We start from the raw sequence: 17,916 nt of genomic DNA on the forward strand, positions 1-17,916 counted from the left end.
AGGACGGACACAGGCATCAGCAGAGATCCTGGCAGCATCATTCCCTAGGGAGGCCCGTTTCCAGGACTCCCAGCTTCACCTGTGGTGCAGCAGCAAGGGGCTGAGTCCTGGGGATCCCACGATCATCAGGGAAGTCAGAGCAGCCCCTTGGGCTGTGATGTTGCCTTGCTTGGCCCCTTAGCACTGGGACACAGCCACATGTGTAAAGAGCCCCGTCTGTTCTCTGCCCCCTGCCTCCTCCTGGCTGATGGTGCCACTCTCCCCCCGGGCCAGGAGGGTTATTTTTAACTGTTTGCCATGTGCTGTCTGAGCACAATTAAGGTAATTGGTTTGGGAGCCTGGCTCTCACACAAGGCTCCCAATTACCTGCCTGCCTGCCCGCCTCCCTGCCCGCGGTGGCCGCTCCCCTGGCGGGGGGACAGGGCTGCCCCAGATAGCACAGCGGGGCTGGCTGAGCGGGCACGGGGCATGGGGCCATGGAGAGGACATCCCTGCACAACGACAGCCTGCTCTATGCCTCCCTGATCGCCATCCTGCTCCTCATCTCCTATTGGTTCACCACTCGCTGCTTCAAAATCATCAGCGGCATTGAAGGTACGGGGCTGGGGACACGGGGGGACATGGGGGACAGGGTGGCCCGGCCTGGCCGCTTCCACACGCCAGGTGGTGAGGCCAGCCAGATGCTTGGTGAGGGAGAGGTGGATTGGGGACTCCCTCTGTGGGAGAGCTCCATCTCCTCAGTCACTTCATCAGCTCCTGCTGGCCGTGGTCCTGCTCTGCTGTGTGTGAGAGCAGCCCCGGGGCTGAGCTGTGGCTCTGGGCTCTATCCAGGGCTGCTCCAGGATCCACCGTGCTGCTGGTGTCGAGGTACTGCTGCCCCTCTCTGTGAGATGGGGATGCAGATGGACTCTGGAGCCTCCCACTCCTGTAGGGTGCCTGGAGCTCATGCTCTGGCCTCAGTCCGTGTTCTGGGGCTCTGGGTCTCCTTGGGCATGATCCCCATCTTTGGTCCTCAGCTGGTGTGTTGAGCTCTGGAATGTGGTGGGGGTCCCAGTTTCTCCTGTGAAGGGTCTCTCCAAGCCCCACTGCAGTGGGATGTGAATGCTGGAGGTTTGCAGGGTGAGACCCCAAGGCAAGGAGCAGGGCAGGAGGGGTGAAACTGGCATCACGTGTCTGGGGACGTGCAGAGCCTCTCCTGCCCGGGGTGTGCATTGCTCCATCCATCTGTGAGACCTCTCTGCACAGCTCAGCCAGAGCCTTGAGCCACTTCCCACAGCATGGCCAAATGTGGGCTGCAGGGGCAAGGAGCTCCCCTGGCAGTGATGCCCCTCAGTGGGGTGGGGGCAAAGCCCTGTCCCACACTTCTGTTGGGGTACATGTGCATCTCTTGCAGGCAGCTGTGGGTCTGGCTCCATTGGTGACATCCCACATGTGGTCTCCTCCATCCTGGGGGCAGCTCCAGACGGAGTAACCTTGGTGAGGTAGTGGGGTGGTCCTTTGTCACACCTATCCCATCTGGAGCTGCCCTCAGTCAGAGGAAATACGCTCCAGGCAAGAAACCCTGGAGAGTCTGGGGGTGCTGGGAGCTGGGCACAGTGTGTGGCCCTGGGACATGGGACCATGTGCTGGTCCTGGTGGGATTCTGTGTCATGCTGGCAGCAAACAAAGGAGTGTTTTTTTAATGGCTCCGGCATGGAAATGTGTAATCCTGACATGGCAGCCAGTGGGAGAACTGTCACTGCTCCACTGGGGAGGAGGCTGGCACGGGAGAGGCTCAAGGGCAGGTGGGGAAGCTGTTACTCAGTGACTGACCTGCCACTGTGCCCTTCAGCCCCAGCATCCCACAGTGCTGCCAGAGACATGAGGGGCTGATGACAGTCTGTTCACATGGGTTCAGCAGGTTCCCTTTGCAGAGAGGGTGCCCTAAACCCTCTAGATCAGGCTGGAAGGGCTCCTCTCCCTCTGTGTCTGGCCAAAACTAGGCTGAAAAAATAGACTCATGGTCTGCAGGACAGACATGGGCACTGAAAGCAGCTGGAGGCTTGAGAAGAGGATGGGCTGTAACGAGCTCAGCAAGAAAAGTGGCTTTAAAAATGCAGTTGACATCAGTGGGAAACTTCCTGCAAGAGTGCAACAGGTCTGTGCCAGTCCAGCCCACAGGGATTGACTCGAGGGCAAAGATAGGAGGCAGACACGTGAAATCCAGGCTCAGTGCCTGGAAACTCAGCTCTTTCCAAGAAGAGGAAATGCCAGATCTGAAAACTTCCAGCCTGAGTAATGTTTCCCCAGGGAAGACTTTCAGCTCTTTCCCCAAGATGCCTGTGATGCATCTCTGGCATCTTCTGCTGGTGTTAGAACAACCTTGGGAGCGTGCCCCAGGTGGGCAGGAGATGCCAAGCCTGGTGGCATGGAGCCACTAGGTAGCCAGGCCATGTCACAGCCTGGGACTGAGACACCAGCCCTCTCCATCCCCTGCCAGGGGGATGCAGCCTGCTGGGCTGGAGATGGGGGCTCCTGGGAGATTGGTGTGAGGCAGCCCTCTGGGAGCTCTTGCTGTGGGTCTGCTCCATAGCCTGGATATGGTCACCTCACCTGTAGCTGTGGCAGGGTGGGAGGCAGCAGTTGCATGGGGGTTAGCCCTGCTCCCTGCTTACCACACTAGTGCTGGAGTTAGGACTGGTCTGGCATCGTGTGCCAGTGGGAACTGTCTGCCTGGAGATGGGCACTGCAGGGCATCCCTGAGGGAAGTGATGGGGGAGCTCCCTTAGGGGAAGACCCCAAGGGGTGCTGAGCCCTGGTGATAGGCAGTGACCATGGGTACCTGGATCCCTGGTGATCCCTGTGGCTTGTGATCACACAGCCAGGCAAGGGCTGGAATGCTGTTTAAAAAGAGCAGGGGAGCTAAATTTAGCCCTGTTGTCTGTGTGGATGTGTGTTCAAGGCACACAGATGCACAGGTTCACCCTGTTTCCAGCTTTTGTGTGACCTTGGCTGGGTCCCTAGCCCCTGCACCTCCTCCTCTCCTGCTCATTGCTGCACCACTTGGGGGTCTGGCAATGTCTTGGGCATTCTGCATCACAGACTCTGCTCCCAGCCTCTTCTCCCAGACCTGCCCCCTTAGTGCTCCCAGCAAAACAAGTGGACCCATCTGCCTGCTTGGAAATGGGGCAGATGGAGCTGTTGCCCCAGACACTCTCCAGGAGGGAGATGTTGAGGTGTTTAGCCAAGTTGGTCCCCACGGGGCAGACACATGTCTGGGGCACAGAGGACAAATCTGAGTCATCCCCATCCTGGATGTTTTGCCAGTGCCCAGCGTCCTGCCCCTCCCCGTGTCCCCCCTGGGAACTGAGTGCCTTTTAATATCTGTGGCCCGTTTCCTTAGCAACTGCATTAAGCAAATCGATGGAGGTGGTGTCATTGGAATGGGAGGGCATGCCTTCTCTCCCCCTCTGACCCCCCCATCCTGCCACCCCCACACCTCCCTCCACTTGGCCTCTCTCCACTCTCGCTCGGCCTGGGCTGTCAGCCGTGGCTCCCTGAGCCTCCTGCCACAGCCCTGCACTGACCCCTGGCTCGCCCTTGGCTGGTGGCAGGTGCCCCTGAGTAGGGGGTGACAGCAAAGCCCCCAGCAGGGACACGGGAGGGTGTCCCTGGGGATGCATGGTCTGGCAGCTGAGGTGCTGGGCTCAAGGACTGTGGTGGGGAGGGCTGAGGGGTGAGGGGCCATGAGACACCCCCACCATGAACCTGGAAGGCCTTGAGATGATTGCAGTGCTGGTGGTCTTGGTCCTCTTCGTCAAGGTGCTGGAGCAATTTGGCCTCTTCGAGCCTGTGTCCTTGGAAGGTAACGGGTGTGGGCGGTGCTGTCACCTCCGGGGACATGAGGGGCAGGTGGTGGGTGTCCAGAGCTGCCCCCAGGGATCCTCCACGGCTGCTGCATCCCTGGTAAAGCCCTGGTGTCCGTTGGCTGCTTGTAGGGTGCAAGGAGCAGAGTGTCCTGCCTGTGGTGGGGATGTAGGGAGGGGACAGGGCTGGCAAGGTGGCTGCTGTGCCGTGGTGGCTTTGATGTGTGCTGTGGGCTGGGACTGTCTGTGACCATACATGTGGGTCCAGGGTGTTTTCCAGCACCTCCACAGGAGCAAGGTGTTACCAGAGACCATGGTCACCTCACCCTGCACGTGAGGTGCTGGACTCAGCACCAGTCTGCAGAGCAGCCAGGCTCAGGCAGGATGGTGCATGCTGGGCTCCCTGCTCCTGGCTCTCTCTCCCCAGGGCTCCCTGTGGCCGTCAGGCAGGGTGGGGGGACACCCTGTCCAGGGAGCTGTCCAGCTACGGATGGGCTGTGCTGAGTGGCGTGCACAGGACACACTTGGCAGAGCCTGGATCTGCTCGGGGGACTCTGCGTGGTGGGAGCAAGGTCAGAACTGCTTGGCTGGGTGCTCCCTGGACTGCCAGGGTGATGGTTGTGTGAAGGGTCCCCCAGCCCTGCCCAGCCCCTCCCCATGCCTGCACACACCTCTCTGAAGGATGCTGCAGCTTGCCTGGTCCCTGGCATCGGGGCATGCACAGGGTGAGGAGAGGACAGACAGTTTCCCTGGTCCACTGGTGCCCTCGGATACTCTGCTGTGTGGCTCCCACATAGGCTGGGTGTAGTGGTCAATGCTCATCTCCACAAGCCGTGGAGCAGACAGCACCCCGAGGCTGCACCCCATGTTGGCAGTGCCTGGGGATGGGGAGGGAGGGAGGGAGGGGGCAGATGGGGGCATCTCTCCCTCTGATCCTGGGAATCTGATCACAGGACAGGAAAGGTGGGCAGAATTTTTCATTACTTCTTAACTGCTTGCTAAGTCCCTGTGTTCCAGCAGCAGAACTCCTAGGTGGATCACACCAGGAGGGAAGCAGAGGCAGGAGCTGACCTGACAGACATCCTGCCTTGTGAGTGCCAGGGGAAGGCATGCTGACTGCGCCTGGGGTGGATTCCCCCTCAAGTTCAGCTGGTGATTTGGGGGGGGCAGGACCCTGTTTCCCCCTTCCCAGTGCTTTTGCTTCCCCGTGTAGCTTTTTGAAGCTTTGGACCAAAACTGGTGGCTTTGATTGCAGCTGTTCTTCAGCTCCCAGGTGCAGTGGGAAGAGTGGAGACAGAGAGCCCCCAGTCCCTGCAGCAACCCTGATGAGGGGCTCAGGACAAGGCAGGGGCCACTCCTTGCCTTGTGTGGCTCCTCTGTTTCCTGGAGCACGCTCCTTGTCCATCTGCAACTGACTTTTCCCTAGCATGGGCCACAGTAGGATGCTGGAGATGGGGTGTCCCGTGTTCAGCCTTGTCCAGGTCATCTGTCACTCCTCCAAAAGGAACAGGGGCATGCCTGTCCCCCTCCACTCTCATTCCCATGCTGAGAAGCTACAGTTCCCTCTGGCATGGCTGGAGATGTGCCCCAGCTGTGAGGGTGGGAATGGGATCCAGGTGCCCTGGGTTGCCAGCAATTGTTCCCATTGCCTAAAGGTGCCCAGAGGAGAGGGAAACATTGCTTAAGGGGCAGAAATCGGCTGAGGTTAAGCTGAGCCCTGGGCACTGTGCAAGGAGTCCTGTGTGTGAACAGCAGTGGCTTGGCATGGGGGTGAGGTGCTGTTGCACAGGTCACTTCCCCTCTTGTCTTGAGAGGCAGCAGGTAGGATTTTGCTCTCCGGGGAAGGTCCCAGGCAGTGTCTGGGGCTGGAGAATACTGTGTCCCCTCCAGGGGTTGTTTACAAGCCATGGCCCTGTCAGCAGTGACAGCCCAGAGTCCGCAGAGGGGCTGAAACCGAACACTAATGGCTCGGGTCTGCTAATGGAGCCGGGGCTGTGCAGCTGCTCCGGAGCAATCGATGCTGCCGGCGGTGCTTCCCCTGCTCCGCTGCTGCCCACACTCCCCTGCCCTGCCCTGCCCTGCCTGCAGCTTTCTCTGCCCAGCCTGTGCTGGCTGTGTCGTGCCACCACAGTGATGGGCTGGGAATGGAGCAGCTCCGGAGGGGACCAAGCCAACCCCTCTAAGCCTGGGGAAGGGTTCAGTGGGAGCATCTTGCAATGAGATCTTGGGGGAATTCCAGGCTTGCTGGGTTCCCAAATTGAGCTGGATGAGGCCTCGAGTGCCCCATCCTTCATTTGGAGCTGGCACTTCCCTGAGAAAGGGCTTGGGCAGAAGTGCTGTCTGCAACCCCTTGTCCTGCCTGCTCGGCACTGTACCCCTGGGACCCTGCCACAGCCTTGGTGGCACAGGCACAGCCACCAATGGAGCAATGGAGCATCTCCCACGAGTGCACTGTGTTCCAGGATCTCCAGGGTGATCAGTGCTGGAACTGATGGAGTTCACCAGCTGGATAATCGATGGTGGACTGTGTCATCCCACCTCTGCCCTGTGCCACCATGCCTGTCCCCAGCCCAGAACATCTCCTGGCTCTCAGACCCCTGCTGAGACCCTGCTTTGGCCAAGCGCTCAGGATGGGGCAGGTTGAGAGAAACACTATCAATTTTGCCTCTTGAAGTGCAACATCAATAATTCAGCTTAGAGCAATCGGTCCTGGCTGGGAGGAGGGATGGCGGGAGGGCAAAGGCGGGAGAGCCACCCGCGTAGCCCAGCCACAGATTAATATTGAATGAAGTTGCAGATTGCTGTCGGCGGGATAATTGGTGCCCGCCCGAGGCTGTTCCTGCCTTGGCTGTTCAGGGTACATGCTGGGGGGCAGGCAGGATTGGGGGTGTCTTGGAGAGCCCCCAGCATGGGGTGTGCTGGCCTCTGCCTTCTCTGGGGCTGCTGCTGCTGTAGAGCTCAGGATATGGATAGAGAAGCAGGGCTGGGAGGGTGCCCAACCCTTCCAGAATCTGGGGAGAAACAGGAGGGAGCAGCATCACACCTGGGTGCCACCAGCAGCCCAAAAGGTGCCCGGCAGGAGGGTGGTGGCACCTCCTCGTGGCTGGCTCAGGGTGAGTGTCCCTCTGGAGGTGGGGGAAGTGAGCATCCCCAAGGTGCTGGCGAGAGCAAAGTCCTGTGCCAAGCCCTGATTCCTCCTGCTTTCCAGGAACCTCTTTGGCAGGAGTGCTGCATCTTGGCTGCAGGAGGGACTCTGGGGTGTGATGCTTTGGTCCCTGGGCTCGGTGTCATCCAGCCGGGTGGGTTTGACAGACCCCAGAGGTCAAGGTGAGCTTGTGCAGGGGGATGGATCTTGGAGCATCGAAATTTAGACCTGCAGGCACTCCAGGCTGAAGTTCAGAGTTCTGTGTGTTGGGCTGCACCAGAGATTTCCCTTTAACCCTTGCCTTTCCAAGGGTGAGCAGGTTTGTCAGCTGGCTCTAGGGCTGGGCAGGGTTGGCTCTCCCTGCAGCCCTGAGCTCCCCAAGGTCCACAGTACCTGTAGTGCACCCTGTGCCACTGCTGCTGCATGGTGACACGTCCTGCTCAGCCCAGCCAGATCTAATTAGCTTGTTGAATCTCTTCTCCCTCCGGCCTTGTGTTAATCACTTTTCACATTGCTTCCTTCCCAATTCCCTCTGGCCTGATTTGCTCTTACTGTTGCTGGTGTGCCTGGAGAGGAGAGCAAGGAGACCCAGCTGGACATGGAGCAGGGCCCCCACTCTGTCCCAGGATGGGCTCTGAGCCAGCAGACAAAGGGGCAGGAGATCACTCAAGCACAGGGAAGTTAGAAAATCACAGGCTGGAGAAAAAGCAAGAAATGTAGAGAGCAAAGGAGCCTATTAGGACCACCCTTCTTTATAGTCCTGCTCCATTGGTGGAGAGTGAAACCTTCAAGTCCAGTGGGAGAGGCTGTGACTCTTGTGCAGGGTTGTGTTGGGCTGCAGGGTGCTGTGGGAGCTCAATGGGATCTCCCTCACCTCTCCCCTGTGAGGGGCAGGATTAGACCCCAGGACTGGGCACAGGTGGGAATAGAAATGCCCTGGGCTGGGCTCTAGGGAATATGGAGTCCATGGTCCCTGGAGTGCAGTTACTGGGACGTCAGATGTGCCATCCATGTCTGAGTACAGCATCCCCTCCTTGGGATACAGGAAAATGTCTCATTTTCAAATGTCCTGCTGGGGCAGGAGATGGCCACATCAGAAGCAGCTTTTACATGAGAGATGCATAGACAACTGAAAGTGACTTTCTAATAACACTGTTGCCAGGCTGGGGTTTCTGTCCTGCTGCCCTTAAAGCAGGATTTTGGGTGGGCTGTGGGGAGCACCCACCCTGGCTGTCTCTGACGTACTGCCCTCCCCCAAGCACCCTGTGGGGAGTATTTGCACCCTGTGGAGCACATTTCTGTCCAGCAGCAAGCAACATACCCAGGGCTGGCAGCCCCCAGCTGTGGCTGTGACTGACTCGCTGGTGCAGAGATGCAGAGGAAGAGGGAGGAGATGAGGGTTGCAGATGTCTGTGGAGGTGATCAGTGGACAAAGCTGAGCTCCAAGGCAGGGAACTCATGCCATGCAAGCTGGGGACACTGTTGGGGAGAAGGTTGGGTGGTTTATGATGGGGCAGAGGGGATTTCCTAGACAGAGCTGGTCCCTGGGCTGGTGGCAGCAGTGTCCCAGTAGTGTGTGATGAGCTCAGGGGTCCCTGCAGACTGCTCAGCTCCAGTGCCACCACGAGCTGCTGTTGGAAGTCGGTGTGGCTGAGCCTCCTCCACCTCCTTGCACCCACTGGTGCCCATTCTGCACCCCTTTGCAGGTTCATGCACCAGCCTGTGTGGTGCTGGAGGCGAGCTGACCCCCAAGTCCCTTGGGCAGTTTTGTGGGCTCTCCTTCTCTGCAGCCTGGGTGCCCCGAGGGACCCCAGAGGGTGCCAGGGCAGGAAGAGGGAGGGCCAAGGCAGGTCTCTCCTCCCCTGCCCTCCCCTCTCCTGCGTTGCTGGGTCTGCTGCTGCCAGAGCAGCTGCCGGGGCTGTGTCTGGGGGATGGCGGCTGCTGAGGCACCCTGGGACCTGCAGGGGCTGCAAACCGTGGGCATCATCCTGCTGCTCTGCTCCAGCCTCAAGATACTCCATGCTCTGGGCATCATCGACCTGACCAGGGGAGGTGGGATGGGGATGGGGTTGTGGTGGTGGAGGTGCTCCTCCTATTCCAAGGGCTGCAGAGTGCTTAGGGGAGTTTTTGACGAATTAGTGTAGTTTAGTGTTTTTTTTGTTTGGTTTTTTTTTTTTTTTTTTTTTTTGGTGGTTTTTTTTTTCTGGGGGGAGGGTGCGGGAGGGGCATTGGTGTGTCTGGCAGCATTAGGGTGTAGGGAGCTGGGGAAGTGAGGGTGTCTGGGGTGTTTCAGAGTGTTAGGATATTGGGTGGGAATATTTGTGGACATTGCAATGTGTGGTGTTGGGTGCAGGATGCTAGAAATTTAGGGTGTCTGGGAGCATTAGGATGGGGGATGTCTGGGTCTTGAGGCACTGGGATACAGTGATGTACATGTGGGGTGCTGGGGGATAGAGACTGTCTGGGCTGTTGGAGTCTCAGGGCACTGGGATGCAGAGGGCTGGGTTTTGTCAGATGATGGGGAAAAGGACTGCAGGTAACTGGGGCAGAGGAGATAAGTGTGAACTGGGAAGAAAGAGCTATGAATGTGGGGTGCAGCACCATGCAGGGCAAAGCTTTCTCACTGCTACAGGAAGTGGTGGCTATGGGGAAAATATGGGAAAAGAGGCAAGAGCCCCTTTGCCCTCCCTGCAGGGCTGTGCCAGGGTTAGGGAAAGAAGAGGATGGTCTGGGTGTTGAGCTTTCTGGATTGGCAAGTGGGCACTCAGGATAGGGCTGGATGTGGCCAAAGAAGAGGACCCAAAATATGTCAGAGCAATGGATACACGACCTATTGGTTGTGCCTGGTGAGGGTGGGAGTGCAGGGAGCTGCATGGTGCTGATGCCTTGTTTCCTTTGGCTGCCTTCCTCCACTGTGCCATGGACAGTCCCAGCTCAGACAAGGGCTGCCAGTACACTCTGCATGAATGTGTTTTGGGGTTGGTTTGCCTCTATCCCCTCTGCCTCCTTGCTGGCACTGAAGATGCTGTGCAATGAAGGGACTGAAGATCACATCTCTTTGGGTAGCCAGATCTTGGAATGGGAGGTGTGTGGCTAGGAGTGATCAGAGGAGCAACTAGAAGGAAAGCAGAGGGAGGGGAGGAGAGGGGGGTGCTGTGCCCAGGAGGTGCTTTCAGCCTCCTGGTGGAGGATGTCCCTGGACTGCCTGGCATCTGGCTGGGGTGTGGCTGAAGCACATCTACTTTTTGTCCCTGTGCCTTACTGTGGAGGGCATGGATGGCATCTGGGTGTTGGATATGCAGAGCAGTAGCTCTCTTGTGGAACACACTGCTTGCAGCCAAGAGGAGCTGCTGCTCTGCTGGGGCGTTTTTTTGGCTTTCTCCTCTGGTACCTTGGATGTGCTGGTTCCTGCTGCCAGAGGAGGTGCTGATGGGGCAGGGTGTGTCCCTGTGTGGGTTTTGCAGCAGGGTGATGCATATGGCTGTCCCAGTCCTGCAGTTTTGTCTGCTCCATTTGGGGAGCCTCTGAGCTCCACTGTCTCTTGAGTTGTGTATTCTGTCCCATTCCCTGCTCCCAAGGTTTTGTACATGGCATGGTCTGAAGAAATCATTATTCTGCAGCATCTCCTTTGGGCACAGCCAGGCTGTGTGGGAGCACTGTCACAGGCTGGAGGTGGGAATGGGGACAGTAGGGCTGGCCATGGCCAGTGCCCCCTGGGGACTGCTCAGCACAAGGGCTGTGCAGCTGTTTCTCCCTCTGGCACTGGGGAATATCCTGGGGACTCCTGAGCCTTTGCTGTCCCATGAACTGCAGCTTGCTTGGCAGCTTCACTGCTCCCAGCCCTGTCCCACCCCCAGAACAGGAACTCTCTGGCCCTGGGAGATGCCAGCTGTGATTTCATTCCTCTGATGGATGACTGTCTGGCACCTTTGCTACACTTGGCACTGCATTGCTGACTGATGAGGGTCATTTGCAGAGCTGCTGTTGGTGGGACACATCCTGACCTCCCCAGGGCAGCTGGGGAGACTCACTCTTCCTCCTGCTGTCACTGCAGACCTAGAGAGCAGTGCTTGGTGGCACGGCCTGAGGCTAGGTTTCTCCTTGTGTGACTGAGCACAGGGATGATTGTCAGCCACAGCTTTTAGGGGCAGCTGGGTTCAGATCAGCCTTGGGATACCAGCTCCTCCTGACCTGTCAGCTGGCCCTGTGGGGGGCTGTGAGTGCTGCATGGCTGGTGGGCTGCTGGTGCTCTGCTCCCCCCCTGGATTGATGCTGTTCCCTGGAGCTGGGGACACTGGAGGGGGTCTTGTTGTGAGATGGACATTTCCCACCCATCATGATCATGCATTTATAACTCTCAGGTTACTGATAATGATGGGGGAGTTTTGGCATTGCCTGTTGGTTTTTTATTGAGGGTGGATTCTAGCAGGAGGGTGCCATGGAAGGGGTGGGTTGGCCTCCCCATCCAGCTGTCACTGGGAGGGCACTGGTGGCTGTGGCTCTATGGGAGGACAGGGACATTGTTATGCATCTGACTGGCTCTGTGTCCTGCTTTTTCTCTGGGGAGACCACGGAGCAGCCCAGGCTTGGGTCCTCCATGGGGAGGGGTTGTCAGCCCAGCAGTGGGTAACCCTCAGCAAGGTGGCATTGGCTGGATTCAGCCTCCAAGGACACGTCAGCTACTGGTGGCTCCATACAGAGTGGTCCATGGCCATCCTGATGGCAATCATTGCTGGGGCAGGGATCTGCCCCACTATGGGTCCCTTTGGAACCAGCCTTCAGGATTAATTTCAACAGCATATAGAGGTGGGGATGGGAAATCCCTTCTCCTTCTGGTGCAACCCAAGGATGGGTCTCATTTTGTGTGTTTTGAAGTTGTGAGCTGTGGAGTGATGCATTCAAAGTGACAAGCCACTTAACCCAGCAGCCCTCCAGCCACAGATAAAACCCTGCCAGCCCTTTTTGTTCTGTGCCAGCCACTGGATGGCCCTTGCAGAAGGGTGGAGAGCAGAGTGGCATCTGGAAAAGGAGCTGCTGCTGGCAGGGACAGCTGCAATGTCCCTTGTGTCCAAAGCAGCAGCACGTGGTTGGGCTCTGCTCCTCATCTTTGGGCACAGCTGTTTCCCAGCAAAGAGGAGCTCCCTGACTTGCTTGTGGTTTGGATGCTGGGGACAGAAAGAGGGTGGTGTGTCCCACTCAGCAGAGCCCTTGTGTTCACTAAAGCCAGGACAGCAAAACCCCAGTCCTGGTCACCCCTCTCCTGTTGTTAAGCTGCATGTGCTGAATGTGCTCCCTCCCCTGCCCTGGGGGCCCTGGAATTGGGCCCCCTTTGGTTTCCTCCTTGAGAAAACGCCCATGTTCTTTATTTTTTTTTTCTTTTTCCTTCTTTATAACAAACTAAAGTGTAACTTGCACCCGACCTGACCTACTGCACGTGCCTATACCTGCTGCCCCTGTGAGTCCAACCACAGTTTACTCTCTGTTGCATCTCTCTCGCTGTGTGGTTTCCCTCCTGCCCTGCTCCCTCCCGGGTCCATCACCCTGGCATTGGGTGTGCTCTGCCCACCCTGTCCCTCCCCTCTCAGAAAAGGGGATACTTCTGCCTGTCAGGTCTGTTCCCACAGCTCAGCTCTGCTGGAGGGACCTGGCCCCAGAGCATCCTTGGAAGGCTGAAAGGTGCAATTTCCCTTTCCCTCTGTAAATGAAGGGTCAAAGGTGGGACAAAATTGTGGTTTATGTACAACTGATGCCCACTTCTAGGAAAGAAAAGTCATATTTCCTCACCTGTCTGCAAACCCTGGAGCAGACAGGAGCCAGGTTGTGCTGTTCTGCCAGTGCCAAGACCCTGGTCCTCACCCTTGCCCATCACCCCCTGACAAATGCCAGGGGATATTTGTTCATCCCTATATGTTTGCACCTCCCTGTCACCCTACTGTGGATGCCACACGCCTGGGAAAATTTGCCCTCTTTGAGTGGCTTTGTGTGCTGTCCTGCTGGATCCATAACCTCCTGGAGCTATTCTCCATCCCCCAGAATGATGGAGCTGCCTTGGTGTGAGCTCAGAAGGTCCCAGGTTCTGCCTGTGGGCACTTTGGGGCCAACCTGCCTAGAAGTGGCTGCTGGATGCAGACCCATGTGCCTGTCCTGGAGCTGGGTACCATGCAACACCATTTTCCTGGCATCTGGGGCTCAGCTTATCCCCACAAGGCTGAGAAAGGGCTTCTGTGGCAGCTATTTGCTAGAACCCTAGAGAAACAACCCCAAAACCAGGGGTGAGGATGCATAGGCATTGTGACCTGCTGCTTGCAGATGTCCAGGATGCTTGGACATCTGCAAACACACTGGCAAACCAGAGCCCCAAAGGGACTTTGCACCTTTTGTCCCATTTGTCCCCATGCTGGTATCTGCCTCCCCTCAGAGGCTGGAGCCCAGCATGGCCTTCATCCCCTCCTCTTCCTCCTTTCCCTACCTGCAGTATTAGTCCTGCTCTGAGTTTGCTGGCTTGAGGCACTGGGGGAAGGGAGGGAAGGGGTCTGCAGCCATGGGGCAACACCAGCTGGGAGAGATGGGGCTGAGTGAAACCACTGGGGCCCAAATGGGGGAACAGGGGGTGGCAGGGGGGTCAGTACAGTGAGGGGACCTACTGCTAATGCAGGCTGACTTGGATGCAGTGGCCATGGGCCAGGCTGGCTCCCTCACCCAGCCCTGCAGCCTGGCCAAGGCAAAGCCCTGAGCCCCTTCCCCTCCTGGCTGTCTCAAAGCAGGTCCCTGGGCTCGGGTCCCAGTGCTGCACTGGGGTGGGGGTGCATGCTGCAGTCTGGGCTGCATGGGGCCTCTGGTGCATGCTTTGCCTTCAGCCTTGGGTGCCAGCAGGATCAAACCCAGCCTGAGCTTAGGGAGGATGCAATGCCCTGGCTCAGCCACAGGCTGTTTCTTGGGTTTCATTCTTACCTTAGGTCCCTGCAGAGTCCCTCAGAGATGGTCCCTAGGGAGCAGGTATTTGTCCTCAAGGCTAAAGGACAGAGTCTGGCCCTGCCATTTCCTGACTTTCTGGGCTCCTGGGAGTCTCCAGAGCGCCCTGGTATGCTGGGCGTGTACAGAGGCGCTGGGTGTGGGTAGCAGGGTTGTCCTCATCCTTCCCAAGGATGGATATTCCAGTGCTGGGTTTGTCCTGGGACTGAGCAGGAAGGTCCACCACAGCCTGGGCTGGGTTTAGCCTTCCCGCTCCTTCAGCCTCACGCTGCATGTGCTGCCTCTGCTCAGATCACCCCGCGCCGGGTGCCCAGCCCTGCTGCCCGTCGGGACCGGGGGCTGATGCTGTGTTAACTCTTCTGCTTGGTGACTCCTTCTTTCTTCCAGGCAACCCGCCAGTCCAAACTAAAAAAGCGCTGAAGCAGCGATTCCTCAAACTGCTGCCCTGCTGCCGGCCCAAATCCATCCCCTCGCTCAGTGAAAGCAAGTGCTTCTTCTTGCCTTTGTGTGTGTTTGTCCCGGCGGTGCTGCTGCCTGCTCTCCGCCCCGGCCCTGCCTGCGGGAAGGGGACGCCTCCGCCTCTCCCCTGCCCTGGCTGTCAGGATCAGCCCTGCCCTGGACGGGTCCGATCCCGCGGGCTCTGCACCCACCTCTGTCTTTACCTGCTCACAAGCTGGTTTTTTTTTCCTCTTCATCTCCCTGGAGCGGCTCCCACGGATGCACAGCGGCAAGAACCGCTTGGGAGCTGGCTCAGGGCGGCGGGGCTGTCCCGGCAGTGCTCTGAGGGGTGGGGAGTTGTTTCGCTAAGCTTAGGGTTGGTTTGGACATGGAGGTGTGATGGGGCGATGAAAGAGGCTGGGCAGGGAGTGAGTGCAGAGTCCCTTCACCCCCTGTACTGGGTGTGCTTGGTTCCTTGGTGAGTCCAAGCCCCTGGTCAGGATCTGTCCCAGCTCCACGGTGCAAGCCAGTCCCCCCTGGGAAAAGGTGAGTATGGAGGGTCTGAACCTTCCCATGAAGAGGGAGTATCTGCCATGTGCCTCCCTTGGGTGAGTGGGATCTGGGGGTGATGGTTGCTGCAGACAGGGGTTGTGCACCTTGGTGGAGAGAAGCTGTCAATGAAGGTGGGAGCACAGTGGGCAGAAAAGAATCTGGAAAGGCTGGCGGTGGGGGGGGAAGCATTTGGGGCTGAGGGTTCTGAGGGGTAATTCTCCTGCTGGATGTGAGCCCTGGTGTTGCAGGACATCAAGGGTCTGAACTCCACAGGGCAGATGCCTCTGCTGGTGGGAGGAGAAGTGCAGGCAGGGAGGGTTTCGGCTCTGGCGGGTTTTCACACCTCTTTTGTGCCCAGCCTGGGCTGTACTGGAGGGGGTTGTTGCCCAGTGTCAGTCTCTGGTCTGTAGCCAGGGTGTCTCTGAATGTCCCCTTCTGGCGTAGACCCAGCTCTGGCTGAGCAGAGCACCCCAAAAATGTGTCAACCTGGGCAGGTGTGAGAGGACAGTGTGTGCTGTGCAAGGTGCCTCTCCTGCCCCCTGGCATGACGAGATGGGACAGGACAGTCCTGGCCTCAGCCACCCTCTCTTCCCCTGCGTTCCTTGCAGACAGTGTTGAGGATGAGTTTGAGCTCTCCACCGTCTGCCACCGCCCCGAGGGGCTGGACCAGCTCCAGGAGCAGACCAAGTTCACCCGCAAAGAGCTGCAGGTCCTGTACCGAGGCTTCAAGAATGTGAGTAGCCCTTGACCAGCTCTAATAGCCCCCACCTCTGCTGCCGTGTCCACCTCGGGGTGGTGCTTTGTTTGTGAAAGCTTTTGGGACCTTGGGGTTGAAGTTCATATGAGGCTATAGCCTGATCTTACCTCCAGGGAGCTCAGTGGGGACACCTGATCGTGTGCTCCGTTTCCTGCGGTGCAGAGAGCCCCTTTCCTAGGTGCCTGGGATTCAGAGCTCCTCCAGTGAGGGGTGCACCCCAAAAAATCAGAGAGATGCTCCATCAGCCTTTCTAGCCACCCCACCAGGTGCACAGGGCTGGAGGGCAAGGCAAGGGAGCCATAGGTTTTTAGGGGGTGCTCAGCCCTTTTTTGCAATGTGGAAGTGACGCTGTGACCTTGCCCTGGCAGGAGTGTCCAAGCGGCATTGTCAACGAAGAAAACTTCAAGCAGATCTATTCACAGTTCTTCCCTCAAGGAGGTGAGTGCCTGTCCCTGTCCCCATACACATGGGTGCCTCTGTGGGGCAGAGGGTCACACAGCACCTCCCAATGCTGTCTGCCTCCCTGCAGACTCCAGCACCTATGCCACCTTCCTCTTCAACGCCTTCGACACTGACCACGATGGCTCCGTCAGCTTTGAGGTGAGCTGTGGGTGAGGAGGGGGTGGTGGGGTGCAGCAGGGCAAAGAGAGCACATCCCTGCAGGGACCACGGGCTGGGGGCAGCAGTGGTGTTGTTGCAGATGGATGAAGAGCTTTGCAGGCCTAGTGGAGTTTATTAAATTCCCAGAGGCAACAGAAAACCAATGGAAAGCAAAAAAAAAAAAAGGGGCTTTCTGTATTTTCTGGGTAGGGCTGTGTAGGGACCTAGACCAGCAGACATAGCCTGGGTCTTGTTCAGGCTTTAGCTGAACAGCAGGTCATGATGCACATTGTCCTCTTGGTTGCTGTGACCCAAGGGAGTAGTATGAGAAATGTACATGGTTAAGTAATTTCTTCTCCCCCAACTCTTTTCAATACTTAACATTTCACCTTGCCAGCCCCAAGGCCCAGGGCACATCAGCTTTGGGGCTGTGTTCTCTCTGCAGAAGAATCGAGCAGGGCTGTACATGTGTACCCTGAGGCCCTTTGTGGCTGTAACTCCCATTTGCCTGCCTTGTCCATCCTTGCAGGACTTTGTGTCTGGGCTGTCCACCATCCTGCGGGGCACCATTGATGATCGCCTGAACTGGGCCTTCAACCTCTATGACCTGAACAAAGATGGCTGCATCACCAGAGAGGTGGGATGGGGGTGTCCAGACTGGTCCTCAGGGCCAGCACAAGTCTGCACCTGGCAGGGACCAGGGCAGAACTCAGGGGTATTGGTGAAGCTCTGGAGGAGAGCTCAGGGGATCAATATTTAACTGAGCCCAGCTTTGCAAATATCCCTGCTGGACCCCTGGCACTGATGTGACTCTGGGGTGGAGGGTGGATAAGTGGTGTGCAGCTTTGGGGCTCCATTGCACATGCATGTGTACACATGGCCCCACACTGTGCACAGAGCCAGCACAAACACATTTGAGCACCCCACAGGTCCTTCAGGAGCGTGAAGAAAAAGGTGCGGGTTGGGGACCAGGCAGAGGCAGAGCCCCGTGTTGACACTGCAACCCTGCTCCCCTTCCCACCAGGAAATGCTGGACATCATGAAGTCCATCTACGACATGATGGGCAAATACACCTACCCGGCCATGCGGGAGGAGGCACCGCGGGAGCACGTGGAGAACTTCTTCCAGGTGAGCTGAGTCCATCCTGGGCAAGCAGAGCTCCAGCACAGAGCTGGGGGAGAAAACACCCCAGCATGCTTGGGGCATGGGTATGGGCCAGGGGTGCACTGTGACCAGCCCCTGTGGGATGTGGGCAGGTTCTCCCTAGGGCTGGGGCTGTCCCTGCTATGCCCCCTGTGCTGTGCTTCTCTGCAGAAAATGGACCGGAATAAGGATGGTGTGGTGACAATCGAGGAGTTCATGGAGTCCTGCCAGAAGGTAAAGTCAACAGAAACTCTTCTCTGAGCTAGGTCACCACCCTCTTCCTTGGGGACCTTTGTCCCTCCTGCTTCCTTCCCGCAGAGAGGGGGTGAAGCCAGGGCTTCCAGAGCAAGGCTGGAGTTCTGCTTTGGGAACTGTACCCATGCCAGCTTCCCCATACAGATGGGGAGAGCCACGGATCCCAGTAGGGCTTGGAAACTGCCTGTAATCCTGGGGCTCTTGTCCC

The 17,916-nt window shown here is 57.8% G+C and overlaps 1 protein-coding gene across 5 annotated transcripts in view; it reads left to right on the forward strand.

Annotated features, from left to right (window-relative positions):
• KCNIP2 (potassium voltage-gated channel interacting protein 2) overlaps positions 1-17,916 on the forward strand; it is a 43,807-nt gene that overhangs the window by 23,721 nt on the left and 2,170 nt on the right. For 2 of the 5 annotated variants that reach the window (XM_056495306.1, XM_056495305.1), the window contains exons 2-7: positions 15,561-15,685; positions 16,078-16,147; positions 16,239-16,309; positions 16,839-16,946; positions 17,334-17,438; positions 17,625-17,687. In XM_056495306.1, the coding sequence (XP_056351281.1) occupies positions 15,561-15,685; positions 16,078-16,147; positions 16,239-16,309; positions 16,839-16,946; positions 17,334-17,438; positions 17,625-17,687 (542 nt within the window). Of the gene's footprint in view, positions 1-3,722; positions 3,845-8,888; positions 9,043-14,349; positions 14,450-15,560; positions 15,686-16,077; positions 16,148-16,238; positions 16,310-16,838; positions 16,947-17,333; positions 17,439-17,624; positions 17,688-17,916 lie in introns of those variants that run through there. The other 3 variants (XM_056495308.1, XM_056495304.1, XM_056495303.1) reach the window with 3 other exon arrangements.

Source organism: Oenanthe melanoleuca, chromosome 6 (genome assembly GCF_029582105.1).
Source record: "Oenanthe melanoleuca isolate GR-GAL-2019-014 chromosome 6, OMel1.0, whole genome shotgun sequence".
Classification (NCBI taxonomy): domain Eukaryota; kingdom Metazoa; phylum Chordata; class Aves; order Passeriformes; family Muscicapidae; genus Oenanthe; species Oenanthe melanoleuca.